Here is a 26,851-nt window from a genome sequence, read left to right as displayed (position 1 = left end):
ACATCAAACACCTAAAAGTTTCTTAGCTGAGATTTAGGACAACTGCTTTCTTATCATGGCATTAGTTTCAACATGAAGTCATCTTTACCTGCTCATTTATTACATTTTCCTGTATAAAGTAGGGGGAATAAATACTTTGACTGGGAGGTAGTGGCATCTGTGTTTTCTGGGAAGGAATGTACTTGTAGAGGTAGCAGATGAACAGTGGGGTTTAAATGCTGCATTCTAAGAAAAAGAACCTTCATTCATGCTCTGGCACCTGTTCTTCTAACAATTATTTGCCATATGACAGCAGCTTGGAACAGAAGATTTTTTTTTTTCCTTTGAAAGTGAAAGTGGACTGGTAATTCACATCTTTAGTATTACCAGATCACCTGAATTGAAAGAGACAGACTATGGCAGACAGTGACTGTCCATGAAAGAGCTACACTAGGTCTCAAATAAATAGCAAATCTATTTAAAAGTACCACATATCAGCTGTCAGAATACTAGTAAGCATTTTATGCTTAAGACAATTTTTTTTTGCTTGCCTGCCCTAGCCCCACTGACAATTGCTATTAGAACTTAGTGTTCAATACTGAACTCTTTGTCTTCAAAAATGGCTGATCAACATGACTTCTACACAATACCTGCAAAGCTGCTTAGTGGACTTACAAAATATTAAGCAAGACACGCAACTTTTTATTAAAACAAAAATATTTATTCAAGCTGCAAATGCTATGCAGTATTTAGTTATTGGATGGGTTTAATATAAACATCTACTGCATAAGATTGGTTCCTTAGGAATCCTTGTATACTATCTGAAACATTGCCCTGTTGCTGTACAGATCTCTTACAAGAAAACTTGCATTTTTTAAGACCTCAACAATTTGAGAACAAAGGAGGAAATACCAGTAGAGAAAATTCTGCAGTATTGGAGCAAGGCTTAGTGTGGTAATTTTCACCCATGCTAATTATTAAAATGTAGGCTGAGCTTCTCCTGGGCCTGTTTTGAAGAGTTTGTATAATAGCTATGACAAATTCTACATTAAACAGAAAGATTAGATGCAAATTTCTCCATGTCTGACAAAAAGCATAAGTGATATTAACAAGTGCTTTCTCAACAGTACAAATGACAGTTAAAAGAATTGACTTTTGCAATGGAACGTGCTCAAATTCATTTCTGGCTATTGCTACAGTTTAAGTATTCATAGCAGGGTATGAATACGGGGGTTAACCCACAACGGAGTACATAATTTGAAAACAGCTTTTGCCTTCAAATGACAGCCTATGCAGCAAGTACTGTAAACAGATCAGGCCTATCCAAATTAAAGTTCTTGTCTGACTGACTGGTTGGGAAAAGCTTCATTAGATGAGAAATACTTTTGGAGGTTTTTTGGCCTCATGTTTAGTTACTGGTATTTTTGTTAACTCATCCAAAGCCTTACAACATGGGTTTGACAGTTATGGGAGAAGAGAGTGTTAGTACAAGCCAGTTACCTCTGAAGATCAAGTCCCTTTCGGATTCAACAAGACAATGGGAAGCGGCCAAGTTAGCTGCCCCTGTCTTACAGCAGTGAACTACAAACACCGCCTTTGAATTCTCCACCTCTTCACAAATTGGCTGAGCGGTTCAGACGGGTGAGTAGAGAATGCAGCAGAACACAGACAACGTGGTGTAACAGGAAACATACAACTTTTCTTACATTACATTTATACAAATTTACAATTTTGCAAATTAAATGGCTCTATAATTATGCAAGTGCTTTCTCAAAAATAAACATACACCAACTCAATGATATTTACACTTAGCAACCTGCTTCAGAAACAGCATGATTTTGCTATAAAGTGAAACTTCAGTGCACTGAAAGTGCAACTTGCCCTTTAGAATTAACTTCTCTTCCCATGCAAAACCTCTGCATAACACCACCCAGCTTTAGACAGTCACAGTTCAACTCCTCCTTTTTCATTCATCATAATGCAAAGACAACAAAAACTTGTCCACGTCCATTCCTGCTGGAAAAGAATTTGGTAGCTTCTTTTTCTGTAGGAGAGGAAAAGAACAGTTGTGTTTGTTAAATACTAAGAACCTGGGGATACTGAAGAGCCCGTAAGCATTCCTTTCTTCCTTGTCCTTCCATCTACCTTGTAGACATAACTGCATAAACTCACCCAGAAATCAGACACTGAAATGCATATACACTTGCCTGTACCCCCCAGGGTACTAATGGCATGGTTATGGGACCGCAGCAGCTGAGCGCTCAGCTTCAGCAGCAGCCCACCCAGACTTCAGAGAGGCACAGCCTCTCAGCTCCTGTCACGTATGCAGCACAAGTGAGCATTTTTCAGTTACAGTATTTCAGGAGTATGCTAGAACTAAGTGTGGTGAATTATGAAGTTAGACCATGTCTCCTTTTTGATTATTTACATACATCACCATTTCATGTCCCACACCTTTGCTGCCTGCCATTAAATCCCCAAGTCAAAGGCATAGTGCTGTAGACTACAGCGACTGGGAATGCCCAAAATGTGGATTCCTAGTCCTGGTGGTAAACGAGGATTCAAGAATAGCTTGAAGTCTAGTAAGGCCTCGTTTGAGTTTGGCCTAATTCCTACATTCCACCTAGAAACTTAGTCTGAAGTTAGAATTTAGAAACTCATTCATGTTTTAAGAGAAATAATTTGATTTTCACAGGTATGTGCAGCGTGTCAGTAGGAGTTACTTGTGTGTATCTGAAGACTATACTAATCTTAACTGTTAGTTCAGAGTAGCCTCAAGAGGCAAAGTTAGTAAAACTGACAAATATAAATAGGATGTCAGGGATTTGGACTAGCACCTCTGAACCATCCCATTATAAATAATATAGATAGATGTCTAATACATATTTAGAATTTTAAAGTAAATGCCTGTACTTGCCTTTATTTTCTTCTTTTTTGATGGTGTTGGAGAGCTTTGAAGGTCTTTTCTATTTGCAGAACGAGAATTTCTCTCACCCTCATTCAAGTCCTCTAGTTTCCTTTTCTTGACTGTGCTCCTTAAAGACCTGAACTGTTGAGTATTGTCCTTCAGGGGGGTTGCCGTGCTAGTCCTTGCAATAGCCGCCCGTGACAGTATCATCAGTGTGTGAGCAGCCATACTGACGCTATTTTCACTACCTGTTTCACTAGCCGGGCTGCAGGCAGGCAAGTCTGGCGTAGCAGGGGGTACCATTATTCTAGGGGTCGTGCTATCCTCGTTGAAGCGCCGACAGGTCGGTGTCCGTACACTGTCTGTGGTATCATCTGTATGCCTGTCCCCAACTCCAGATGGCGTACGGGGTACTGGCAATTCTCCGTTTTCAACTGTTTTACTAGTCGGGCTATGCCACTGAATGTCTTGCAACATTTCCACACATTGTTTAGCGAATGGACTTGACAGGCAAAGGCCTTGGTTGGAAACTTTAGCTGGTTCTCGCTTTGGCTCCTTTGAAGGCAGAGAAACGGACGCTGAAGATTTGCCATTGCCATTCGACAGTGACCCTTGCTTTTTGTTCAGCTCTTGCACCGAAGCAACTGTCTTCTCATTCCATAAGCTAACACTTTGTTGGCCATTTGAGAGTTTGGCAGTGTCCTGGTTCTTCTGTTTTTCATCAGTATCCCTTCGTAATTCATTTTCTTTATTTGCTGTAGTCTTGTGGAAGGGATCTAACGGAAGCCCTGCAGTTGCCACCTTCCGCTCGGGCTGCGGCTCCTTTGCGGATGTGCTTCTGTTGCTACCAACTTCTGGCTTACACAGAATTCTAGGCAATGTTTTATCTTTCTCTCTCTTTGCTACCTGTGCCTTAGCAGAGGATGATGCAGAGTCAACAGCAAATAAAGTATTTTCATTTCTTTCTTTTTGGGATAAACTCTTAGTCTGAATTTGGGTGTTTCCTCCTGGAGTGGGTAGGACATTATCAAAGCAAAGCACTCTCCTGTGACTTTCACTTTGTCTTGAACTTGAGCTTGTGCTCTCTGCTGGTGCAACAGGCAAGTTCTCCTCCACTTTCCTTCCTAGTTCTGCAGTGATAGGCTTGTCCGAATTTCCAGTCCTGAAAATGAGATGAAAACACTTCAGCAACATACTTGTTCTTACTAGGCGAGTTCATTTCACCTGCTGGAAGTCTCCACCCGCCCCTCAAAACACCTGCTTAAAGCTCTGAATGTTAAGTATTTTATCAACATGCAAAGACCAAGAGTAAGGGATGACAAATGCAGAAAGCTCAGAGAAGGCCAAAAAGGATGACAAAAAGGTATGAAACAGAGTCTGTACAAAGAACAATTAGGTAGACAGGGGCTCTTCAGCCTGGAAAGAGAGATGACTGAGGGGAAATGCAACAGAGCTCTGGGAAAAAAGCCAACAAAAAGGACACTATTTGCTGTATCTTCCTGTGGAAGAACTAGGGGCATCGAGTAAAACTAGTAATCAGGTTCAAAACAAAACAAGGAGGTTTGGACACTGCATGTAATTAAGCCTGGGAACTTTTTTACCCTGGGGTATTTGTGGATGCTGGTAGTTTACCTGAGTTCAAAAAGAAACTGAGCACATTCATAGACAGAATACTGGTTGTGGCTCTGGAAGTCCTTGGAGCTGAAACTGCTAAGAGGCTGCCAGAATATTCTGGGCAATATCATCACGTGTGTGCCTTGTACTCTCCCCTATGCATTTGCTGTATGTGGTGGGATATAGAGCAAGACAAAAAGCTTTCAGTGGGCATCTGGATGAGAACATACAAACTCCCTAGGGCTTGGGCTCCACCTGACAACCAGCCACATTAGTGTGAAAAAGCCATCACTGCACTGTAGCGATGTCAAAAGAAAAATGATTCTGTTCTGTCAGCTCATACCACTGTTATGTCTGTGCCCTCTTCCTGGCTTTATGCTGCATTTCCAAGAGAAGCTTCTGCATAGTCATCTATGCTAGTCACTCTCCCCATGCAGATAAGCCTTCATGGTTTTTAAGAGAAAAAGTCAAATTAACTTTGGGATGGTAACTGTGGTACCTTTGGGATGGCAACTGTGGTACCTTTGGGATGGCAGAGAAGGTACGGGTGGTAGCAGTTTGTCCAAAATCTTGCTTCTGTGGCTTTTTAAAAACCACTGATTTTTGCATGCATACATACTGTATACCTTGTTTTTTGGTTTGGGGTTGTTTTTTGTGGGTTTTGTGTGGTGTTTTTTTTTTTTTTTTTTTTTAAATAAGTTGACTTTACTGTTCCTGTTTTCCTCCACTTTTCCAACATTTTAACTGAGTTCTGAATAGGCAGATTATTTTTTTAAGTATGTTTTATTTTTACAATAAAAGAACGTTTCACCTCTAATATTTAATCTGAACTTATCTCCTCCTACACTCTTACTCATTCCAGTGTCCTTTTGTTTCTTAAGTCCATTAACGATAAGGAGAGTTACTAGTGAAGCCTTGCTTTTTTCTCTCACTTGCACAACAGAAAACTGGTACCTATCCCACTTTGCCATCTTTTATTTGACTTTTTACTTTATAAATGACCAAGCAGTGTTCTAATCTGCACAGCTGAAACACAGATGCAGAACCCAACCTAACAAGCTCTACTGGATTTGGGCCAGAGAGTGGTAAAAGGCAATGAGGCTACACCACAAAACCATGGGTTCCCAATAAATGTAACAGGCAATTTCTGCTAGCTTGGACTCCGCTCAAACAATTTTTATTTGACAATTGAGACAGGAGAAAATAAACACAAAGCCATACAAAGTTAACATAGGAACAGTAGCAGCAAAATTCTAGCACAGGCTGTACCAGTACTAGCACACATCTATCAATACGCCTAGCAGACAGACAGGAGGAAATAAAGGGGGTACTGCTTATGTCATTGTTAAAGAAAGCTGCTCTCCTCTACACCAATACTGTACGAAGAAATTCAGGGCAGGAAAAAGAAAGCAAGTTTGAATACCTAGCACTACTGACCTTTGTGTTCGAGAATTTGTATGATTCAAAGGCTCAGCTACACTTGGTACCAGTTTTCCTGGAACAACAGATGAAGTATTAATAGACTACAATATTCCACATAAATCATCTCACAGTTAGTACAATGACGGAGAATCAATAAAGAAACACCCAGCAACAAAACTCTGCAATTTTTTCATAATTTTAAAGTTTACAGGTGAATAGATGAGCAAAAGTTGCCAACTAAGTATAAACAAGAAGCTTGCTGTCTACACTTAGATAATACATAGGCCTGGCAAGACAAAACCAACTATGATGGACTTACAAATGCACGGCAGGGATTTCCAAATAGAAGGAAAATAATCACAGGGAACTCTCAGTTATCCATCAGCAAACCAGAATGCAGACTAACCTAGCTTTTTTCTTAACTTGCAACTTCATCCTATTTTCATTTTTACGTGTAAGCCTACTCTTTTTTAAAAAGGTAAATAGGCTAAAGCACAAATTGTCCTTATAACTCAATTTATTTTCCATTTTAAATTATTTTTCTTTACCCCCTCTCAACACTGAGAACGGAATATAACTCCAGTCTTGTTTCAATTTACTATTTAAAGAAGCAAGGTCTCAATGAAATGAATATACAGAAGCATATACCTGAAATGGCAAAGAGAAAACAGATAGCAGAGTGCATTTTTTTGTATAAATATGCAACAGTTCTATTAAATATTTTCCTTAATAAATGTTTAGAATTTCTGACTCTTCTAATAACTTTCTTGTTACCATGTGGCTTGGTTTCAATGGCAGCAGTAAACTGTACTTACAACCAACGAGATGAAAAATAGTCAGAAATATAAAGAAAAGTAAACTTTTAAAACTGCATTAGAGCCTTGAAACATTAAATTTTGGAAATAAGCTTGATCCCAAATCTGGAATTATTTTCTATGCTGGGAGTTCTTCTTTGTACACTGAGCAAACACAGTTACTAACTGCAGGTACAGGCCTCTCTCAAAGCCATCCCAGCAGTTACCTGGCAGAGGAGCATTAGTATTCATAAAACTTTATTACTCAGAACAGACATGTCTTTAGAATCCCCACTTTTCTTCTTCCCTTCTCAAGAACGCAAGGCAGGTACCTGTATTAGTCTTGTTTCTTGCTCCAGGAACCTTTTGTGATTTGGGAGGGATGGGAAGTTTTGGGACACTTCTGTTGCACATTGGATTAGCCACAGGCATATGTAGAACCTTGAAAGAATCAAAATATTCCATTACAATTCACCAAAAGACTCCTTATCACTTCAGTTTTAATTTTGAAAAGCTTTACTTGTGATGTGCTACCTGGCGGGCAGGTGCTGAAAACGTATTTCCATTTTGTCCTACTACTGAGAGAGGTATCATTCCCACCATTCCTTGCAAAACAGGTTGCACCGGAGATGCAATTATAATGGCAGAACCTAAAAAGTATTAAAGTGTTAAAATTGTACAGAAACTAAAAATACTTCAGTGAAAAGAAAAGCTTCAAGACAGGATTTCTTAAAATTATGCATGGTCAAACCTGTGGCAAGAAAAGCTGTGGCTTTTTAGAAAAACTTCACTGTCCTTACTATACATCACTACTAGAAAACAGGGTAAGTACCAGTGTTATTTTTAGTTTATATCAAATTCTTTAGTTAAAGTCTGTTTTCCTTTTTAAGAAACGGTTCAAAATTAAGCTTGAAGTATGACAAACCTATCTGAAGGCTTGCACTTTGAATTAAAGTGATTTATAAAAATGAGTAAAAGTAACATCAAATAGCTCATTTTGCTGCTTAGTAAAAACAAACTATTATTTGCATCCTGTTCTCTACAATTAGCATGCTCAAAAGTCATTAGCAGAATTATTTTTTTTTGTCCAGTGCACCCATAACACCTTCCCCTCACAAGCACACAACAAGCTCGGAGAGGCTAGCTTTGTCTGTACGTACATATCTAATGTATATTCCTGGCTGGTAGGAGGTGTTAAACATAGTACACAAAGATTCTAGTTAATTAGTGGGTTTGAGATTAATTATTTAAATAAAATAAGACTAATTTGGAATATTTTAGCCAAAGTTTCCTATTTAACTATTTAAATCATTGTTAAAACAGTTGTTTTAAAACAGTTATTCTAACAGGTTGTAAGAGTGTCCAGCTGCCAGACATACAAGAATTATAAAATAGGGAAACTATTATAGCACATTAATTGAAAAGTGGAAGAAAAATTTCAAAAGTGAAAGAAAAGTTTATTCCATACAGTTCTTCAGTTACATGAGCACTACCAGGAAAAATATCAAATGCAGAAGAATGGGAAAACTACTATTTCTCTCCCTATGGGGGGAAAGAAAAAAAAAAAAACAAACCCCATACCAGTTGCATAAAGAAATCCTAACAACAGACAGAAAAGGCCAACACTCTAAGATCTTGCACATGCTGTTGCACTGGCCTCTGGCCACAACAAAATGGCTACACACAGAAATTCAAGGATAACTGCAACAAGTTTTTAGTTTTGGAAAGAAATCTAAATGTGTTGGTTACAGCTGGTTTTTAGTTAGGTTTAACATTTTAAAAAGCACTTAGATTTTTTTATTGCTATAGTAATCAAAATGCTTGTACCAGGAGAGATTTTATATTATGGAAAGAAATAATGTTACACTTTTATGTTTGTCTGAATGTACTTCTAGTGTAGAATAGATTTTTGGAAAATGAAACAAAACAAAACAAGGAGGTAATTTTGGAAGGACTATCTACATCTAGCCAGTTATCTAAACTAAATATGGATACAATTCTGAATTGAGGGACACAGATGCCATACAGTCCATTTCTCTTGCAAAAGAGGCCAGCTGAATTACCTTTGCTTCTTCAAGCAATACTTAGGAAAACTCATCATTCATGATGCTTTACAGTAATGGTACAACTGAGAATAATATACCCTACCATAATCAAACAAGTCAAACATAGCATTCTATTTATAACAGGAATCTTATTAAAACAAAAACAAAATAACTGTTTTATTTAGCCGAAACAATGGAATCTTTTCTAGTGTAAGCCAAAATATGCTTCCTAAATTTATCACTGCTAAAATTATATAATTTAAGCTTCTGAAATATGAGGCTATTTTTTTCAAAGCAGCCTGGTCAATGACTCTTCATAATTTTTATTTCATTTTTAGTAGCAACTAATATAGTCAACAAATACATAACTCCTGGCTAGTTTCAAGGGGCAGATAGAGCAGTGTTTAAAAATTCATTTACTTAAAAAAAGAATAAAAATGCTATATATGCAACACATTTTCAGTCATTTTCTAATAATGAGATTACCTTGTGGGAAATTTGGGGAGACGGTCTGGTTTGCTGCAAATGTATTGCTGGATCTAGGAGGAGTCCGTAACTGTTGTACAGCTGGAGCTTGGGCAGCAAGCGGCATAGAATTGCCTGGCAATACAACTACATTTGATGGTGTTACAGCTGTGCCCAAGGTAGCTGGATCAGTCACACAGGTGGCTATATAAAGGTTGTTTGAATTCCCAAAAGCTGTGCTTGTTGCTGGCATCAACTGTATAAATCCCCCTTCCTTGGAAAGATTAGTTGTACCTGCAACTGAAAAACCAGTGCAGTCTTCATTCTGCGTATTAACTGAGGTGACCACAGGATCCTTAGGTCTAAGCACAAGAAGATTCTGCTCTGCCAAAGCTGAATCCACATTTTTTTCTGTGTCTTCGGAAGACAGACATTTGGAGAGGCCTGCAGTTTTGGTTGGGGATTTAGCTGGAGAAGACAATATTATAGTTGGCAAATTTTCTCCTGTGATGCTGGAAACAGCATTATTTAACTCGGTGTCTGATGAAATAAATGGATCATCGCTGATGATGATCTTGAGGGACATTATATTAGAAGGATCAACATCCATTGGTTGACTACTGGAAGATACACCGCTTATACTTTTGGCCTCAGTACCCGACTCATCTGTTGAGGATGCAGTTTCTGGGAGAGGGGAGTGGCATATTTCAGATGTAGTAAGATTATTTTCAGTGGATACTACAGAAATTTCTGTACATGCATCATCACCAGAAGAGAAATATATATTATCAGCATCTACTTTTGTAGAAGATGAAGGTTCTTGCATTTCCCCTTGTGTTCCCTCTGAGTTTGACAGTCCTGAAGGGAGCTTAAAATCTTTCTTACAAGGCTTATCAAGTGTATGCTGATCATTTGAATAAGGTTTGTTAGAAGTATCAACAACTTCAAGCTGCAACTCTGTTTTGTCAAGATCTGAAATCTTCACTGCAGATCTTGCAGCACAGTCTGACTGCGTACTCTGTTCCTGATGGTCAGAGTGGTCTGAGTTCTCCTGTAAAATACCAGGTGAGGCAGCTGTATCATTTGTTACAGCCTGTTCTTTTCCTCTATCTGCTGATGGGCTAGAAATTGATGAATTGTTTTTTCTCAGGAGTAGGCTGTGGCCAGGGCTCCCATCAGAAGGGCTTTTAGTAAGTGTTTTTTCAGATAGTGATGTATCTGGAGATAAGTGACATTTACTTCCAGAATGTGTTTTGTTTTCACTGGCTGTGGTACCTTCTGCCAATGAAATCAAAGAAATCTGGGGGCTATCAGAATGGACACATTCTAAATTAGGACTACTTTGAGCACTATGACTTGGTGGGCCTTTTTCAATTTCCATAGCTCTTTCACTTTCAGGTACTAATGCAGACAACTCTTTTTTATCATAAGAATCTCCACAGTGTTCATTACATTCGCTATCAGAAGTCTGTCTCTTGTTAGGTTCAGTCAAACCAGACACAGAGTCAAAAGCGATTTCAAGCTCTCCAATATGTTCAGGGGTAATGGTTCTAAGTACTTCAGTCTGTTTCCTTGGTCTACAATTTCCATGCAACTGTTCGTTGGTTGCATTTTTCTTAGCCATATCATCATCATTAATGCTGGTCTTCAAGGCACATGATGCTTCTCCTAATTGAAAGCCTTTACAGGACAGTGATTCTCTAGAATTATCACCTGTAAAACAGAGAATAACTAAGTTCCATAATAATTAGAACAGATGATCCTTTCACAGTGTTTTAGAAGCAACTTATCAGTTCAACGGAAAACTGTTTCACATTAAACTAAGTGGGAATAACGCTACTCATCCTTACTTTCAAGCTGAGTGGAAAGTATATGAAACGTATGGTTAGATTATACAGATTAGGCAATCTGGCAAATCAGTTTGTACGTAAATAAGAAGTTATACACATGATAAGCAAATGGCTCAAGTCACTAAATCAGATTTCCAGAAGCACAAAAAACAACTCAGAGCTGAGAGGCCTTTATCCTAAGTCTCATATACTTTCTCTAAATATCTGCGACTGACCGACTATTGTTAAGAATAGGGTAGACAGACTAAACATACCTTTTGTCCAGAGTAAGACTCTCTTTGTGTATTAATTAACTAATACATTACAGAATAGAGAGAAAAGATTAGTATGGTTAGATGTAAAACACTATATTTGTATTTACATGTTCCACGGTGAAAATTGCAAAGTATCTCTGTTTTGAACGAGAAAACAGTTTTGCGGATATTCTGATTTCATTTAGGAGCTTATCAAGTACAACTTGTAAGTACACTGATGGACTACTGTTACACTTAATAGACTGAAGCTTTCTAACAGAGTAGGTGTATCCGTATGTTCATGCAATGTAAATGTCAACTTGGATATTATCACTGAAAACAGAAATACTTTGAAACGTACAAATTGCCTGAAAATACTTTCATAGTGAAAAGTGAACAGACTAGAAGAGATCTTAGAGAAAAAGAAACAACCTACATCTACTAGTTTCTTCTGTTCCTAAAGAACTTTGAAGTGTTTCCAGGTTATCCTCATCCACCAGGATTGCATTTTCTACTCCACTCTGACCAGAAATACCAGCAGGTAAGTTCTTGTTTACCTTGCTCTTTCCTATTTTCAAAATAAAGCATGAAGAATGATTAAATATGTCATTTTACACACAAATGTAATTATTACATTTTAAATGAAGCATGGAGATCTCAAACTCAGGAAATGCCATCCTAAACTCAAAGAACTTTTTCTATATTCATTACAAATCCAGAAATAGCATAAAAACGTCCTTATATTTTATGTGAGGATATCCCTGATCAGACAAATAGAAAAAATTTACAACAGGGTAGAAAAACAAGTATGAACTATCATCCTTTAGACCAGAAGAGTCTAAAATAACAGCAACAAAACAATCACTGAGCCAGCACAAAATCAGAATTTCAGCCACAAGAAAACGTTGTACTTTATAGGCATGTATAAATGTATGTAAAAATCTAATTCTGAATTGAGGGACACAGACGCCATACAGTCCATTTCTCTTGCAAAAGAGGCCAGCTGAATTACCTTTGCTTCTTCAAGCAATACTTAGGAAAACTCATCATTCATGATGCTTTACAGTAATGGTACAACTGAGAGTAATATACCCTACCATAATCAAACAAGTCAAAGAGTGCCTGAAAAGCTGGATCTGATTCTGTCTGTTCTAGAATGTCCTGTATAGCCTCTTCTGACATATGAATTTCACCCTGAGAAAAGACAAGACATACAGAACTGTTAGAGAGTTACTTTAATAACATAAAGAAAAACAGACAAGAATTGTTTTCTTTTCAGATTGTTTTTAGTTCTAGTACTTCTGCTCAGCACAGAAACATAAAGACCAATGCTGGAAACATTTCTGCCACAAATTTAGTGTCTGTTAAAAAACATTAGTAATTGCAGTTTAAGAAATAAAATCCCCCAAAACCCAAACATCTTTGTCAGACATTACACCCTGCACATGCATATTGGAGTATTCTCCACATAATGACCAGCATTGTCTAAGAAGGACTAAATCTCAGGCTACGCTGGTAGCTAATGCAGATGGTATGAATGCTGTGAGCCTGCGCTAGCCAACCACTGGTAAAAAAATCCCCAAATTAAGCCTCATTTCTTGGTTTTGCATATAGCTAGAAGACAACGCTAAGCCAAGGGAAGTTTTATTTCATTTACCCATTACACGTTCTATAATATCACTTACAAATACTTGTCTGTGGAAGGCAGCTGGAAGGCACAGCTACATAGGGCACCACTCTAAGGTTCCTGTTTCAAGCTGACTTGTTTGGTAGCAGCCCAGGAAGAAAATGAGTGGGGCACTCAGTATATATTCAAGTGTTCAAATACAAAGTTTCTCCTGACTTCCCGGAGATCCCCTAAGCACTCTACAACCTTTGATATGGTGGTTTTAAGGGTGGATATCCCATGTGATATGCTCGATTATTTTGTCTCAGCTACTCTAAACCAAGAAGCTGCTTTTATTTTGTTCTGCTTAGAAAAATGGAGCACAGCTTTTCAGCTCCATATTTTGACAAAAATTGACCTAAAAATCACCAAGTGACAGAAGACTAGCTTTTAAAAAACAGACACCTCTACTTCATAAACAGGCAACTGCCTCTACTCTCCTGCCCTTTTCATGAGGGCCATCAAGATTATAATTCCCTCATTAAGAGCCCTTTATCCCTGTGATTGCCAGCTCCAGGGTTGTAGGAGAATGAAGGGAGAACACTGGAAGTTTAGTTTGTAGAAGTAGAATGTACATAGAAAATACTAAATTTGAAGAAAAAGCACCCTTATTTAGGCTCCGAAGACAATTTATCTTGCTATACTAGGCAATTCATGTTTATCTTACAGCAAATCAGAAAATCAGATCAGACTAAACACATTTAGAGTCCACAAGATATTTTAAATTCCTTTTTCTTTTACAAAGCTATTGATCAGATCCCCAGTCAGAAGCTGGTATCCAATTACTAGTACCAAAGATCCAGTGACAAGCAGGCAGCTGGTGACTGTGGACAGTGTACTTAGACCTCAGTCTGCAGGTAACATTAACAGCTAACCACTGCCAGAATCCGTCCTACTCCCTTGGCTTTTGACCCTGCTGCATGCTTATGCTGCCTTGTACAGGCACTAGGAATGAATTCAGAGTGCTAAACTGGCTCAAAATTAACCCCAGCAAAATACCAGTCAGTTCAGCTCCTCGAACCTGCCCACCACCATACAACAAGATAAGAGTTAATACCTATGCAAGGGAAGTTGTGGAACTGCCCCTGGGCAGAAGCTAGCCATTAGATAGGCTTAGCCATATTGTAAAGCAAACAAACAAATAAAAAGAAAGAAGCGAAAGAGGAGAGCAATCTCAGATGTCAGCCAGTAGACAGAGGTTCAGCATAGTTCCCATAAGTGATCATTCTCATGTGCCTGGTCTTTAAAAAATGTAAACAGGGCAATCCACACCTACCTGAAGTCCAAGTATTTCATCAATTGAAGTCTCTTGTTCTGTGGGACCACTGTCTGTCTGTTTTGGGGCCTGAGCGACATTGCCATCACTGGAACACATTAGTCATTAGTTTAGAACTCAAAAAAAAAAGTCAAATAAGAATACGTATGAAGCTTAGAGGTTCCTTTTATTACCTGCCCAAGATTTTGTTAATGTTCTCAGCAAGCTTCTCCTGAAGAGATTTGTTGCTCAAGATTTTTTCTCTGGCATTTTCAATAACCATTTGCTGGAAAACACAGTTTTAAAGTGGTCAGGTTTCTACTGAGAGGGTTAAATCCCTGACAATCCCTGACTAAGACATAGACTTGCATTTTTTTAGTTTCACTCCCATCCTCGTTCCCTTTTGTTCTCTTCCCCTGCAAAGACAGTTTTGGTTACCTGCTGAGCAGAGTTGATGGTGGGACATTTCCTGTGACTTCTTACCTGATAGGACTAAGCAGGCCTTGAGCAAGCTCGTTAGGCTTCCTAATTAAATCACTGATAACAGGAACTCAGGACGATTGTGCCAAAGATAAGCACCAAAGAACTAGCTTAAATCGACCCCCCTGTAACATTCCAAGGCCGAAGGACTGATGAGCTAACTCAATGACTATATATGGACAAAGGAAGCCCAAAGTTCAACTAGCGGACAACGTGAGGAAGACTATGGAAGACCACCAGGAGGGTGAAAAGACCCTAACCCTAATTTTACTGCGCATGCTTGGACTATGTAAATGAATTCTGGGAACTCATCACCATAAAACTGCCCTTTTCAGAAAATCTGATGAATATGTATGATTTTTCTGTATATGAACTGATGTGTTGTGCTAACCTGGCGGAGCACTTGTGGTGGAGCGATCCCCAGTGCTGCCCAGCGCTGCAATAAAGAATACCTGCTTAATAGTCATCCCGACTATTGAGTTCTGATTTCGGCTTTTCACGGCAACACTATTTTTTATCACCACTAGAGAAGGAGCGTGAATTTTCAACTTACTGGTAAAAAAAAATAATCAATTCAACACAGAGAACACTCTTCATAACAGAGAGACAGCCAATCTGTGACTGCATGACATTGCTATGAAAATCATCCCAACATTCCTGTACTTCTACTCTCCTAAAGTATAGCAAGGCTCATTGTGCCTTCTGGCTTCCCTTCTCTAAAAAATTAACTGTATTCTGACAGCTTACAGTTATCTTAGCAAAGCCAATACATCAAGGAAAAAAAAACCCTCAAGACAGCCATGCCATCCTCGCTAGTTTAGTACACAGAAGAGCTAGTTCAAATACAAAACAATAAATCTATCTTCTAAAGTTAATTTCTATAATACCCAAGACAAACAACATGTAAAAGACTAGTCCTCCTTAGTCTGAATTTGTTTCTTAAATGTAAATACCTTTCATAAGTATATACTTACTGGGAAGTTACCATCTATGAATTCTTCAAGTGGCTCACTTTCTTTTTCTATTATTACTTCATCAGGGTCTTGAGAACTTCTAGTTGCTGAAAGAGGTCCAGATGTTGCAATGCTTTTCCTCTTCTGAGATTCACTGAAACATTCCAGGAAATTTATGATGTATTTTGTGAGAACATAGCAAACAATAGACCTAATGGTCAGTAAATCAAGTGTTTCTCTTCCTTCTTAGCAAAAGAAAGATTTTAATCAACAGAAAATTAACTACATACTGGAAATACAATAAAAAACAATACCTGTTTCATTATGTCATATGCATATATTGTGTCTGACTTCATAGAAGTTACAAAGAAATATACAGACTATGGGTAAACAGCACAATGGCAAATTGAATTCCATGCCCGCTATTCAGTATTTTTCCCCCTCCAGTACATGTTACTTTAACTGGTGGTACAGGTTCTAATTAACTTGCCAAAAAACTGCCAAGAAAAAGATTCGGGCATCACCACTGAAACTAAAGACCTCTCAAGGAGCAGCTGTTGTCAAAGAAGTGAACAAATGTTAGGTTGCATAAGAATTTAGACGATGAATAGGAAATGCAATGCTTTTGTATGAAATCATGGTGTAGGCTCTTCTGAAACCATCAATCAGCAGTGGCACTAAAATCACTTATATACAAAAAAAAATCATGCAGGCATAGCGAGGACTTGGAAAAGGTATAAATGAGTAAGGATCTGGAAAAATGATAAGCAAAACCACCGACTGGGATTTAGTCAGGGATAAAGACAAGAAATGGAACACAAAGAGACCAGTCAACTCACTAAAAACAAAAGGACACTGGAATCAAAGAATAAAAAATGCAAAGCTAGTATAAGAACAGTTTTTCACACCACTTTCAGTGCGAATATGAATATTTTTCCTCACAAAATTTACTGAAGCCGGTAGTTTTTCTACGTTAAAAACAGACAAAATGCACGTTTATATCAATATTGAGAATTTTCATAACCGATAAGGATATTTTGGAAGGAATACTAAATCTCAGGCTCCAAGATTATTTGCCTATGCCTAATACTGGAATAATGTAAAGGCTGGCTATATGCAATAAATAAGCACAAGTAGCCTTCTATCAGTCTTATGTTAAGTTCTTTGACTTTCCTTTCCTTTGTGAACCATCACACATTGGCCACTCTCGGTGGATCTTAAATGTGAAATGGTCCACCATCTAAGAAAATTTACACTAGAGGTTAGAACACTGCATAATCTCTAAAAAATCTTAAAAAAACCCCAAAAAAACACACACAAAAACCCCCCATGTTTACCTTTTTCGTCTTCCTGGAGAAAGCAAGTTTGAATGCAGCTTTCGTTCTTGTGATGCTGGAACTTGAATGTGTATGAAATCTCCTGCTTTATAAAGGAAAAAAAAAAAGATCATGATGCCAGTACCTTTTCCAGTTACATTGTTAAAGCACTACAGAAATCTACACATTACTTACTATGTTCCAATCAATTCCTGGGAATTCATACAAATTAATTTGGTATTATCATGAAAATGAGAACCATTCCTTTGAAATATATCCTGAGAAAAACATCCACTTGATGTGGATCATCCCCATCTGCTAAAACAAGTGTTTTGGGTGAGGGTGAGAACACAGGGTAGAATAATGACAAATTAATGCAATTCTGATCTCTGAACTCACATTAGCAAGCAAGTATGCAAGAGCTGTTTCTCTTTTGGGTGCTCCTTTTATTTTAATCACCTGAACCAGTTTGGAGAGCTAGGGGAACAAAGCACGAATTTTCTGAAACTTTTTTGGTGGAAGATGATTAGTGTTGATTTTAGAAAACTTCCATCTATATCCATAGATTTTTCACAGAAAAAAAGGTTTAAAAAAAGGGTGCAACTTACTGCTGATCTTGTTTTCTTGGGTTTGTGACTGGTGCACAAACAACGTATTCAGTCTTGTCTGTGACATGCTTTGATTTATTGTTGGCCTGTGAATAACTTGAGGAGATACAATAGAAGAGGAATTCTGCGGCCCTGACTGATGGGCTACTGACAACAATCCTGAGTTTGCAGGAGCTGATTGCTGAAGCATTCTCTGTCTTTTCATTTCTACAATTCCACTTCTTGTACGTGCTGGAGATAATAAAGACAAGATGAAAATACATGATAAAGGAATTTTAAAAGGTTGCTGATTTTCCAAGACCTATTTAAGGATGCTCCACTGAAACTTTTTTGTGCTTCAACAACTAACTCATGAAACTCAAAAAGTAAGCAACATCCATCTTTATCTTCTGTGTTACAGGTTTGAGCCAAAATAATTCAAGAAGTACAGCCAACTTACATTGACATTGTAACCAAGCTTGTATCACTGCTTAAATATTTACAGGAATAAATCATACCAAAATGATATTTCATTGCATAATATACCACTCATACAATTCACCTTAACTGAACTAGCTAAACCAATGTAAGTTTGCATTTATTTGTCAGACTAAATCTGACAAATTTAGACAACAGAACACCACCCGATCCAGTGAATCTCAGATCCAAGAACAATCGCTACCTATATTTCACATTCTCTTCTCTCACACAGGTTACTCAGTAGAAGTACTACAGAGAGAAAATTTTTTTTTTTTTTTTAAGTAAAATAACTTTTCTTTTTTGAGAGTTCATTTGGCAGTTTTTGTAATGAAAGAAACAATTCTAGATAGAACAAGTATCTTTTCATATTTCACTTAGATATGTTTGTATGCATAAAAAAATAATTTTCAAGATTGCAATACATTTTTATATCCCCCTTCTACAGAAATGAAACTGCATCATAATTAGACTGGTTATGTTTTCAGTTCCTCTACAAACCACAGATTAAGTCAACAGGTTCAGGACTGAAGCAGCAGTTTTTAAACCTTTTAACTGTGTAAACTTCTAAAATGTTTTCAGCAGTGAAGAAAATGCTATATAGAGAATTTAAGCCCCTTGCAAAAAGCTCAGCTTTTCTTATTTTCCTTTCTTGATCAGTACAGTAATCCACAGACTGCACTGAAGACAACAGGCATGCTCAAAAAACCACTGCAGAAGAGATTTGACAACATTCTAAGAGTAAGGATGCATTACCAATTGCTGCAGCATTCCCCCATTTTTTGCCGAAACAGATAATTTGAACATAAAGCCTATTGATCCCACGGAGTTGGCCCAGTTACTTACTCCTTTGATTAGTAGAAAATCCTGTGGAATTCTGCATGCTCCTAAAAAATAAAGCAGGCGACATAAATAAAAGGAGCACAACGGAAACACTCAGCTACATAGTGCGACTGTATCTATCATATGGTTAATGTCAGTCCAGTCCCAACCACACATTACTTCTGAAAGTTTCTACTGATTGTTATTTTTATTCTTTCAAATAATGGTCACAGATCCTTCAAATGAAGCTTACTGTTGTATTTTTGATCAAGTAACCACAATGGTATCGGATTCTAAATGACTCATAGTATATCGTTTCATCAGAGGAAGACCACATACTCACACTAATGCCCTCCTTATCTGCTAGTGAGCCCTGCCTCAGGACTGTTGAGTAGGATAGTTGAGTAGAAATGTCTACTCAACTATCAACTCTCTTGTACCTATCTTTTTCACCATCTCTCAGAGGCAATAGAGAGCAAAACCATTCTCATACAATGATAAGGGGAGCTGATCAACATAGGGACTCACTCTCAGAGTGAAATTTTACTTTCTTGATTTCAAAACTATTTTACCTGATCTGAGAAAGTGTATAGTCTAATTTTTTCCACAGAGATGACATCATTGCTGGAACTTCATTTGTTGTTTCTAAAATAAACCATAAAACAAAAATTTAGATGCCTAAAACAGATACATGTTGAGAAAAAGTAAAATCACAAGCAAAATAATTATTACAGGGTGTTTCGGACATCATCTAACTTTAGGTGTCTAGTCGCCTTCTTAATATTCTGTTAATTAGAGAGCCCTAACTCCTAATTAAGAACTTCGACCGATACGAACACACACTCATCATGGATACAGTTCTGTTTTAGAAGCCTAAATGAGACTGAGGCAAGACATTCATGATGATAATTCTCCATGGAATCTGCACATGGTGGTGCCTCCTGGGCAAACACCTGAGTAACCTAACCTAACTCAGTTCTGGAAATGGCATTCATATTCCCAAGTCATCTGTGTGCTTTTGAAAACTGTAACCTGGCAGACAGGTCTTTAAAAGTAATGGTTTATTTTAAGATGTCACCCAAACAGGTAAAAACACTTGGTATTTTTGAAGCACAGAACATTAACGTATAAACGGAAAGATGTAAGCAGATCAATTTATAAAGTTTTTCAAGGTGCCAAGTACAAAGTATTTTGAAGAAAGTATGTTAGTATCTTAGTTACCATTTCTCTTAAACCTAGTGTGAAAGGAAAAAACCATTTAGAAATGTTCCAAACACGATATGTCTTAAATTGCAAGTCTTAGAACCAAGCACCACTAAAATCTGATCATACAACAGTATCAAAAAATTTTAAGACTTGGCAACATTCAGAAGCTCAATAACTGCTTTTAAAAACAGGAAACGCTCTAACTCTGTCTCTAATATTCATACAAAATATTAAGTTATTCTGAAATTATTTTAATTAGTTTTAAAAACAAGACAAGAAACACTTCACACCACAGGACTCTTCCTGGTTATTTCATAGAATCACAGAATACCTTAAGTTGGAAGGGACCCATAAGGATCATCGAGTCCAACTCCCTGCTCCTCGCAGGACTATGTAAAACTAAACCATATGACTAAAAGCGTCATCCAGATGCTCCTTGAACTCCAACAGGCTCAGTGCCGTGACCACTTCCCTGGGGAACCTATTCCAGTAACCGACCACCCTCAGCAAAGAGCCTTTTCCTAACGTCCAATCTGAACTTCCCCTGATGCAGCTTCATCCCACATCCGCATGTTCTATTGCCGGTCACCAGACAGAGGAGATCAGGACCTCCCCCTCCTATTTATAGTATAAACTAGAAACAGTATAATTTTACAAGCATAAACCCATATATTTGCACACTTTATTATATCTTTATGCTTTATTACATTAGAAGTTCTGCTCAAATTTGAAGTGAAAATATATGCTGGCAAATCCAAACTAAGATAATCAATTAATTTTGCTCACAAGATGCTGATCTAATTGGCTGTTGTCTGCATAATATGGAAACGTTCAACTTCTAGCATAGATGGGGGATTGCTCTAAGTCCATATATAGGTGGAGATATAACCTCTTCCTCAAGGAGTTCACAACAGATAAATATGAAAAATAAAATAAAATCTCATTCTGAATGCTTACCTTTTGTTTTCATGGCTACGTATTCGTTAAGAATAGTTGTCAAGTTTTTTCCACACAGGGACTGGAAAAAAAAAAATCATCTTAGAATCTTCACTAATAATTTCTACTTTATCTGCTGTATCCCATTATGTTTAAGCAGTTCTTTAGAAGACTACACCATGCTGACCCTCAAAACAAGGAATTGTTCTTTACGTTGCTGGTGCTGAGTTGTCTCAAACTAGGTAGAGAGCAATCTATGGAACAAAATGCTATTATGAACACAAAATCTGAAGTGCTTGATCTCATTGCACAACCCTAGTATAGCAGTTAGAGCTGCATGACCTCCACTCACCTTTGTTATTATAGAATAAAACCACAAAAATAAGATGATGAACGGCTGTAACAGAATAATGAGTAAGTATCATCCTGGAATGCAACATGCGTTAAGATGTAAACATGAAGAGAGCTTCTGTCTAAAGTAAAATTCTTAACCGTCACACAGAATTAACTTTCATATCATATTTACTTGTTGTGTTATTTTAGGTGAAACAACGAGAATTAAGATTTTAAGGTTACCACTATCTTTTGTTGTACCTTCTTGTCTTGTTTGCTAGTGGAAACTCTACAGGGTATGACAAATACAGCCTTTTATTGCAAGTATTTTGACCTGCAGTGAGAATTTTTTGTTAGACACTATCATATCATCACTTTTCTACGAAAAACAGGAAAAATGTTTCTACTGAGAAAAGGAAGATAATTAAAAGCTTTAAGAACCTGGATAATGTATTTACATTTGGTTTTTCTAATTTTTGCAGGCCATAGCTTGGTTCTCAATTCCCTACCGCCAAAGTACAGATGACTAAACACTTGTAAATGAAGTAAGTTCAATGGTCTGTTTTGAATAGGTGCATCAAGACCTTGTATCTCAGAAAAGATTTCCACAAATTTTGAATACTGGACAAAATCCCAGACCATATAATTAACGGATATATTAGAAGAATGAAAAAGAAAACAGGAAGAAGATGCACATATAAACATTAAAAGGTTGATACATAGCAATATCTAAACTCTGTAATTTGCATACTATGTTAAAAATGCCATTTTGTATATGTTAAAAATGCAAAGTATCTGATTACCCTTTAGCTATATGCACATATCTACATATGTAGCTACACACTGTACTTATCCACACCCAAAGTTCCACATTTCACCTGGGACAAAGCAGATGATACTGATCAAAGAGGAAGCTGAACTGAAACACAGTTTTTGTCAACAAAATTTGGTAGCCTTAGATAAAGCTGAGGTACCTTACCTAAATATTTAATATGTACTTGAAATGGAACATTAAGGGCTGCCGTGTCTAGGATAGGAAAGCGATTTCCAATAAATTACAAAAGCAGCCCTGAAATCAATAAAACCCTTGCAACACCCTTCCATAAATCAACCTCAAAACTATAAAGCAGACTAAATGTAATATGCTGAAACCAATTTTCATATTTTACGCTTACATGTTTCTTAGTAAGATTAAATACTAGAAACCAAATAACTGCTAATACCACAGGACGCAAAAAATAAACCCCAAAACCAGAGGGGACAATCTAACTAAACATTTTAAGCAGCATTTGAGAAGTAATTGTTACACTGAGACATCTCAATTTTCTTTTCCATGGATGCAAGACAATTTAACTTTCTGCTTTGCAAATACAAACTCACCAGCAAGCAGGCTGGAATAAACCCATCCTCTGTACAGTGCTCTGCATATTCTTTCAAATCTGAGCTTTCCAAAATAAATTCACGGCAAGTAGCTAGAAGTTTTTCCTGTTGTAAATACCCTGCAACAAATCACAAAATTTTGCTCTTTCATTCATTACTTCTGCTCAATAGGTATCAAAGCATTAATGTAACGAGCTGCGTACAGTGTTGAAATAATCAGGTAAAGATTTGTATGTCAGACAAGGAAAGTGAAGTTATTTTGAAAGAACAAGTACCTTGCAAAATATGTCTTTAATAGTTAAAACCAGAAAGAGCACAAAATATTATTGATATTACACTATATTTACAAACTATTCAAGACTGGAAGTGAGGCAATATGAACAATTTCCGACTGATTTTTAGTACAGACAGTACTATATAGACAAGAAAATAAAAGTTCTTGGCTCAGGAGGCTGACAAACTAACTCTCACACGGGCTGAACAACCCAGTTTGATAATTAAATGGAATTCTACAATACTTTGTTAATAAAATGCATTGCTATGTAACAATAACTCTCCATGCATCCTCCTGTTTTAAAACAGGTAAAACCTGTGCAGCTGTTACAACAGTGTATAAGATTTATTAAATTATTGGCATTGTACAAAAATTAATAACAGAAAAAGGTTTTTCCCCCAGTTACTGTAATTTTCATTTCAAACAGATGTCCTAGCTGCAACTTGTGCTCTGTACACACCCCAAGACTCAGTAGTTACCTTCACAGGAAATATACTGAAAAAGTTTACTTTTCCAAAATTCCATTCCTCAGCAAATATGTTCTGCTTTAATCAAACTTTTTAAGCCCTGCTTTGATCTTCAAATACTCTAAACATTAAAAGATAGAAATAGACCAATCTGAATGAAGGATTCTAGAACAAAGAACCACAAAAGAAAATGTCTCTTCTTTCTTGCTTGTAGCAGAACTGAACAAGCAATGTTTTCAAGAAAGGATAAAATATGTGTCTATTTATACAATGCAGGATATATATACATTAGCATATGTATTTCAATGGACCCCCCAAATTGTCCACCTCAGTTCAGGAATGCCTATAGAAAAATGCAGCCTTTAAGTTTACATGAAGACAAGTATCTTTCAGCAGATCCAAGTATAGCTGGAAAAAACAGATCATATTTCAGACACATAAGCCCTTGTTCAGGTCTTCAACAAATAAGCAAACTTGAAAGTTAAACACAGTTTGGGAATAACCACTGTGAGTTTAATCATCATGTACGAGCTGGCCTATCTGACAGAAAACATTAGTGGTACCTGTGGAAAGGAAACGGCTGTCCTATTTAATTTTTCAAATACATTTTGCTAGAAAACTCTCAAGCCACAAATTGCTGGAAGCTGAAAGTGTATTTTGGGGAAACACAGTTATATGCCAGTCTTATTCCTATCCACTATACCATCCACTGTTGGCCAGGATGGAAGATGGGGTATTAGGCTAGGTGGAGCTTTGCTCTGTGCTGGTATGGCTGTTCTTAAACTCATCTGGATGTTTACATTAAAAGTTGCATTTTTTCTTTCTTGAACCTACTACTACACTATTGCAAGGGATGACTGAATGCTTGCATACAGGCAGATTTGGCACATATGCCAATTTCCTGCAAAATAAGGCATTCCAAAGTTTAAAAATGCCTGAATTAAGATCTTCTGTGCAACTGAACTGAACTGCTTGTGCACACACTGCATAATGACATAACAGTACACAATCTTTAACATCGCCAAAACCAAATTAAAGGCATAAAAGGTACAGTACCTTCTGAACTAGGAATGATTCAATATTTTGTTTTACCTTAAGAAATGTAAAGACACACGTCTAACTCATAGTACACATTCACTCTTACATTAATCAGAAAAAGATACATTTTCTTATGTATTTTTCTATGGGTGAGCTCATCTTATCATTTTACTTTTGTTTCTTAAACCAATATTCACCAAACTTCACAGCACCAGAAAGACTTATCTAGAGAGAGAGAGAGAGAAAAAAAAAAAGACTAAAAAAAAAAGGATGGAATAAGAGCTGCACTGGAAAGCCTGTTTATCCGCCCAAATTCAGAGATGCCTCATGGAAGAGCAATCCCTATTAGAAGACTGAAATAGCTACAAGGAATATCCTGTTCTACCACCTTAGCTTGCTCAGAAGTTTTCTAGACATGATGCATGCACCACACCACAACAGAAACAAGATAGGGTGGATCATCCTCAGTACACATGACGTTGCCAAGATTGTATACTACGCCTGTAAGTCTCTGGTAAGCACATGAGATAAGCTTTCTACCCAGCAACTTGTAACTTAACCGCTTTTTATAGAAAAGTACAGTGAGAGATCTCCCTTGCATGATTTTAAATCTTCTTTTACAATGCATGGAGTTTCTAAAAATCCTCTATTACTTCACAATAATATAAACATTGCATCTCTTACTAGTCTTGTTTCTCAAGAGAGCAGCAAGAAAAAATGAAGTAGTATTTAAAAATAAATTGTGCTGGAGGAACATGGAAGAACAAATTCAGCCTTAATGGCTTTGGATTAAAAAAAATTGCAGACAACTGAAAACTGAATCTCACAATGCAAGATGCCAGGAAATCTCGGCAATCTGTGGCAACAGGTGCTTACGTATGGGACTTAAATACACGGGTCATATTTTTGATTACCATCCATTTGTTCTTATCTTTGGCAGTATCCAAGTAATCCAAAGCATAAAGTCATTTAAAAAATTCACTGTCTGCTGCCAACATCCTGAACACACTTACTCTACGCTTTCCACAGACACTGAGCAAACCCAAACTCCCAATGCAGCCTCACAGGTGACAGAAACGGGGAGGGAAAGATGAACCAGCTGAACCTTCGCCTAGCCTCCTCTGGTATTTCGGATCACCCTTGTATTCCTCCTGTAATCAGGTACTTTATTAAACCCCGTTCACCAGGCACCTGTCTGTAGGTGGACACCAGAGACCACCACATCTTCGTGAACTCGCGGAGAACGTGAGATCAAGACAGGGCCGGGGACCAGCACAGCCCGGCCCGCACGGCCTGGCGGGCTCCCCTGCGCCCGCGGCGGCTCCAGAGGCCCGAGAAACCCCTCGAGATCGACCTGCGACTGTTTCCCTCCAGAGACCGGGCAGCAGGCGGGCGGGGGGACAGCCCGGAGACGGCCGGGCCCAGCGCTACGCCTCGGCGGCAGAGGCAGCGACAACCCCAGCCCAGGGGGACGAGCGCGACGCGGTCGAGGGTCAAGGGCGCAGCCGCTTCATTCTCCTGCCGCGCCGAGGGCGCTGCCGGCGGCTGACCATCCCCAGCAGAGCCCCGCTGACGCGGCCGCCACCTCCCCCGCCGCCCCTCGCCCCGGGAGTCCCCGCCGGGCCTCAGGGGCGAGCGGCGACCCCGCCCCGCCCTCACTCACTCACTCACCCAGCACCAGCCGGGCCACGTCAGACGGCAGCAGCATGGCCCGAGGCGGCGAGGGGACCGGGGGGAAGGAGGGGGGGAGGCAGCGGGACACAGCTCCCGGAGGCGCAGCACAGCCGCCCCGCCACCGAGAGGAAGGCGCGGAAACTCCGCCAGCCAGCGCCACGCCCGGCCCCTTCCGCCGGAACCCGCCGCTGCCGGGCATCCGCTTCCAGGTTCGCCCGCGGCCCTCGCACGTGCGCGCCGCTCCGCTTCACTCCGCGCCGCCGGGAGGAGGGCAGGGCAGGGCAGGGAGCGCGCCGCAGCCGCGGCCGGCCGTTCTCCCCGGTCTGCTCCCGCCGCGCCGCGCTGCTCGGAGGTGGGCCCGCTCCTGCCCTCCCCTTCCGACCCGCACTGGGCCGCGGCGGTGACGCGGTCTTCCCCCCGCCCCGGGCTCCGTGGCCCTGAGGGGCTGCTCGGCCTTCCCTTGCTTTCCCTTGCCTTCCCTGGGCTCGAGTCCTGGTGGGAGGGTGGTGAGCCCGGCCCTTAGCCTCGCCGCCCGTGGGCTGCTGAGGTGAGGGGCCCGGGCCTGGCGGGGCGGGCGTGCCGCTGTTGGGCGCGGCGGCCCCTCAGGGGCTTCACGGGTGCCGTGGGGCGCCAGCGCAGGGGGCGGCCTCGTGGGGGTGTCGGGAGAGCCGGAGCTC

At 39.0% G+C, this 26,851-nt stretch overlaps 1 protein-coding gene across 3 annotated transcripts; it reads right to left on the bottom strand.

Moving 5' to 3' along the window:
- Positions 1-659: 659 nt before the first annotated feature.
- NPAT (nuclear protein, coactivator of histone transcription) lies at positions 660-26,349 on the bottom strand. 3 transcript variants are annotated; one of them, XM_075490974.1, is made up of 18 exons: positions 26,172-26,349; positions 22,722-22,840; positions 21,030-21,090; positions 19,439-19,511; positions 18,891-18,931; positions 17,589-17,819; positions 17,002-17,083; positions 15,686-15,818; positions 14,426-14,517; positions 14,253-14,340; positions 12,408-12,504; positions 11,747-11,878; positions 9,249-10,940; positions 7,252-7,367; positions 7,050-7,158; positions 5,939-5,996; positions 2,897-4,049; positions 660-2,023 (listed from the first exon to the last, which is right to left on the bottom strand). In XM_075490974.1, the coding sequence occupies exons 1-18, from the start codon at positions 26,206-26,208 to the stop codon at positions 1,946-1,948; spliced, it is 4,392 nt and encodes a 1,463-aa protein (XP_075347089.1). In that variant the 5' UTR covers positions 26,209-26,349; the 3' UTR covers positions 660-1,945. The 3 variants fall into 3 exon arrangements, with proteins under 3 accessions (XP_075347089.1, XP_075347088.1, XP_075347090.1); XM_075490973.1 differs by having other exon boundaries at positions 661-2,023; positions 17,002-17,086; positions 26,172-26,348; XM_075490975.1 differs by lacking the exons at positions 21,030-21,090; positions 26,172-26,349 and having other exon boundaries at positions 661-2,023; positions 17,002-17,086; positions 22,722-22,804.
- Between the last annotated feature and the right edge of the window lie 502 nt (positions 26,350-26,851).

The sequence above is a fragment of the Mycteria americana genome, chromosome 1 (assembly GCF_035582795.1).
Source record: "Mycteria americana isolate JAX WOST 10 ecotype Jacksonville Zoo and Gardens chromosome 1, USCA_MyAme_1.0, whole genome shotgun sequence".
NCBI lineage: Eukaryota > Metazoa > Chordata > Aves > Ciconiiformes > Ciconiidae > Mycteria > Mycteria americana.
The sequence above is the reverse complement of the archived record's forward strand: the minus strand, read 5'-3'. Positions and strand labels throughout refer to the sequence as shown.

What these genes read in the sequence shown, in the direction of transcription:
- NPAT (XM_075490973.1), bottom strand. Translation starts at nt 26,208, where the DNA reads ATGCTGCTGCCGTCTGACGTGGCCCGGCTGGTGCTGG. An exon ending in CGTAGCCATGAAAACAAAAG is followed by an intron (nt 19,512 to 21,029) that starts GTAAGCATTCAG and finishes GGTTTATTTTAG; the next exon opens with AAACAACAAATGAAGTTCCA. An exon ending in AACAGAAGAAACTAGTAGAT is followed by an intron (nt 10,941 to 11,746) that starts GTAGGTTGTTTC and finishes TCTGTTTTACAG; the next exon opens with GTGATAATTCTAGAGAATCA.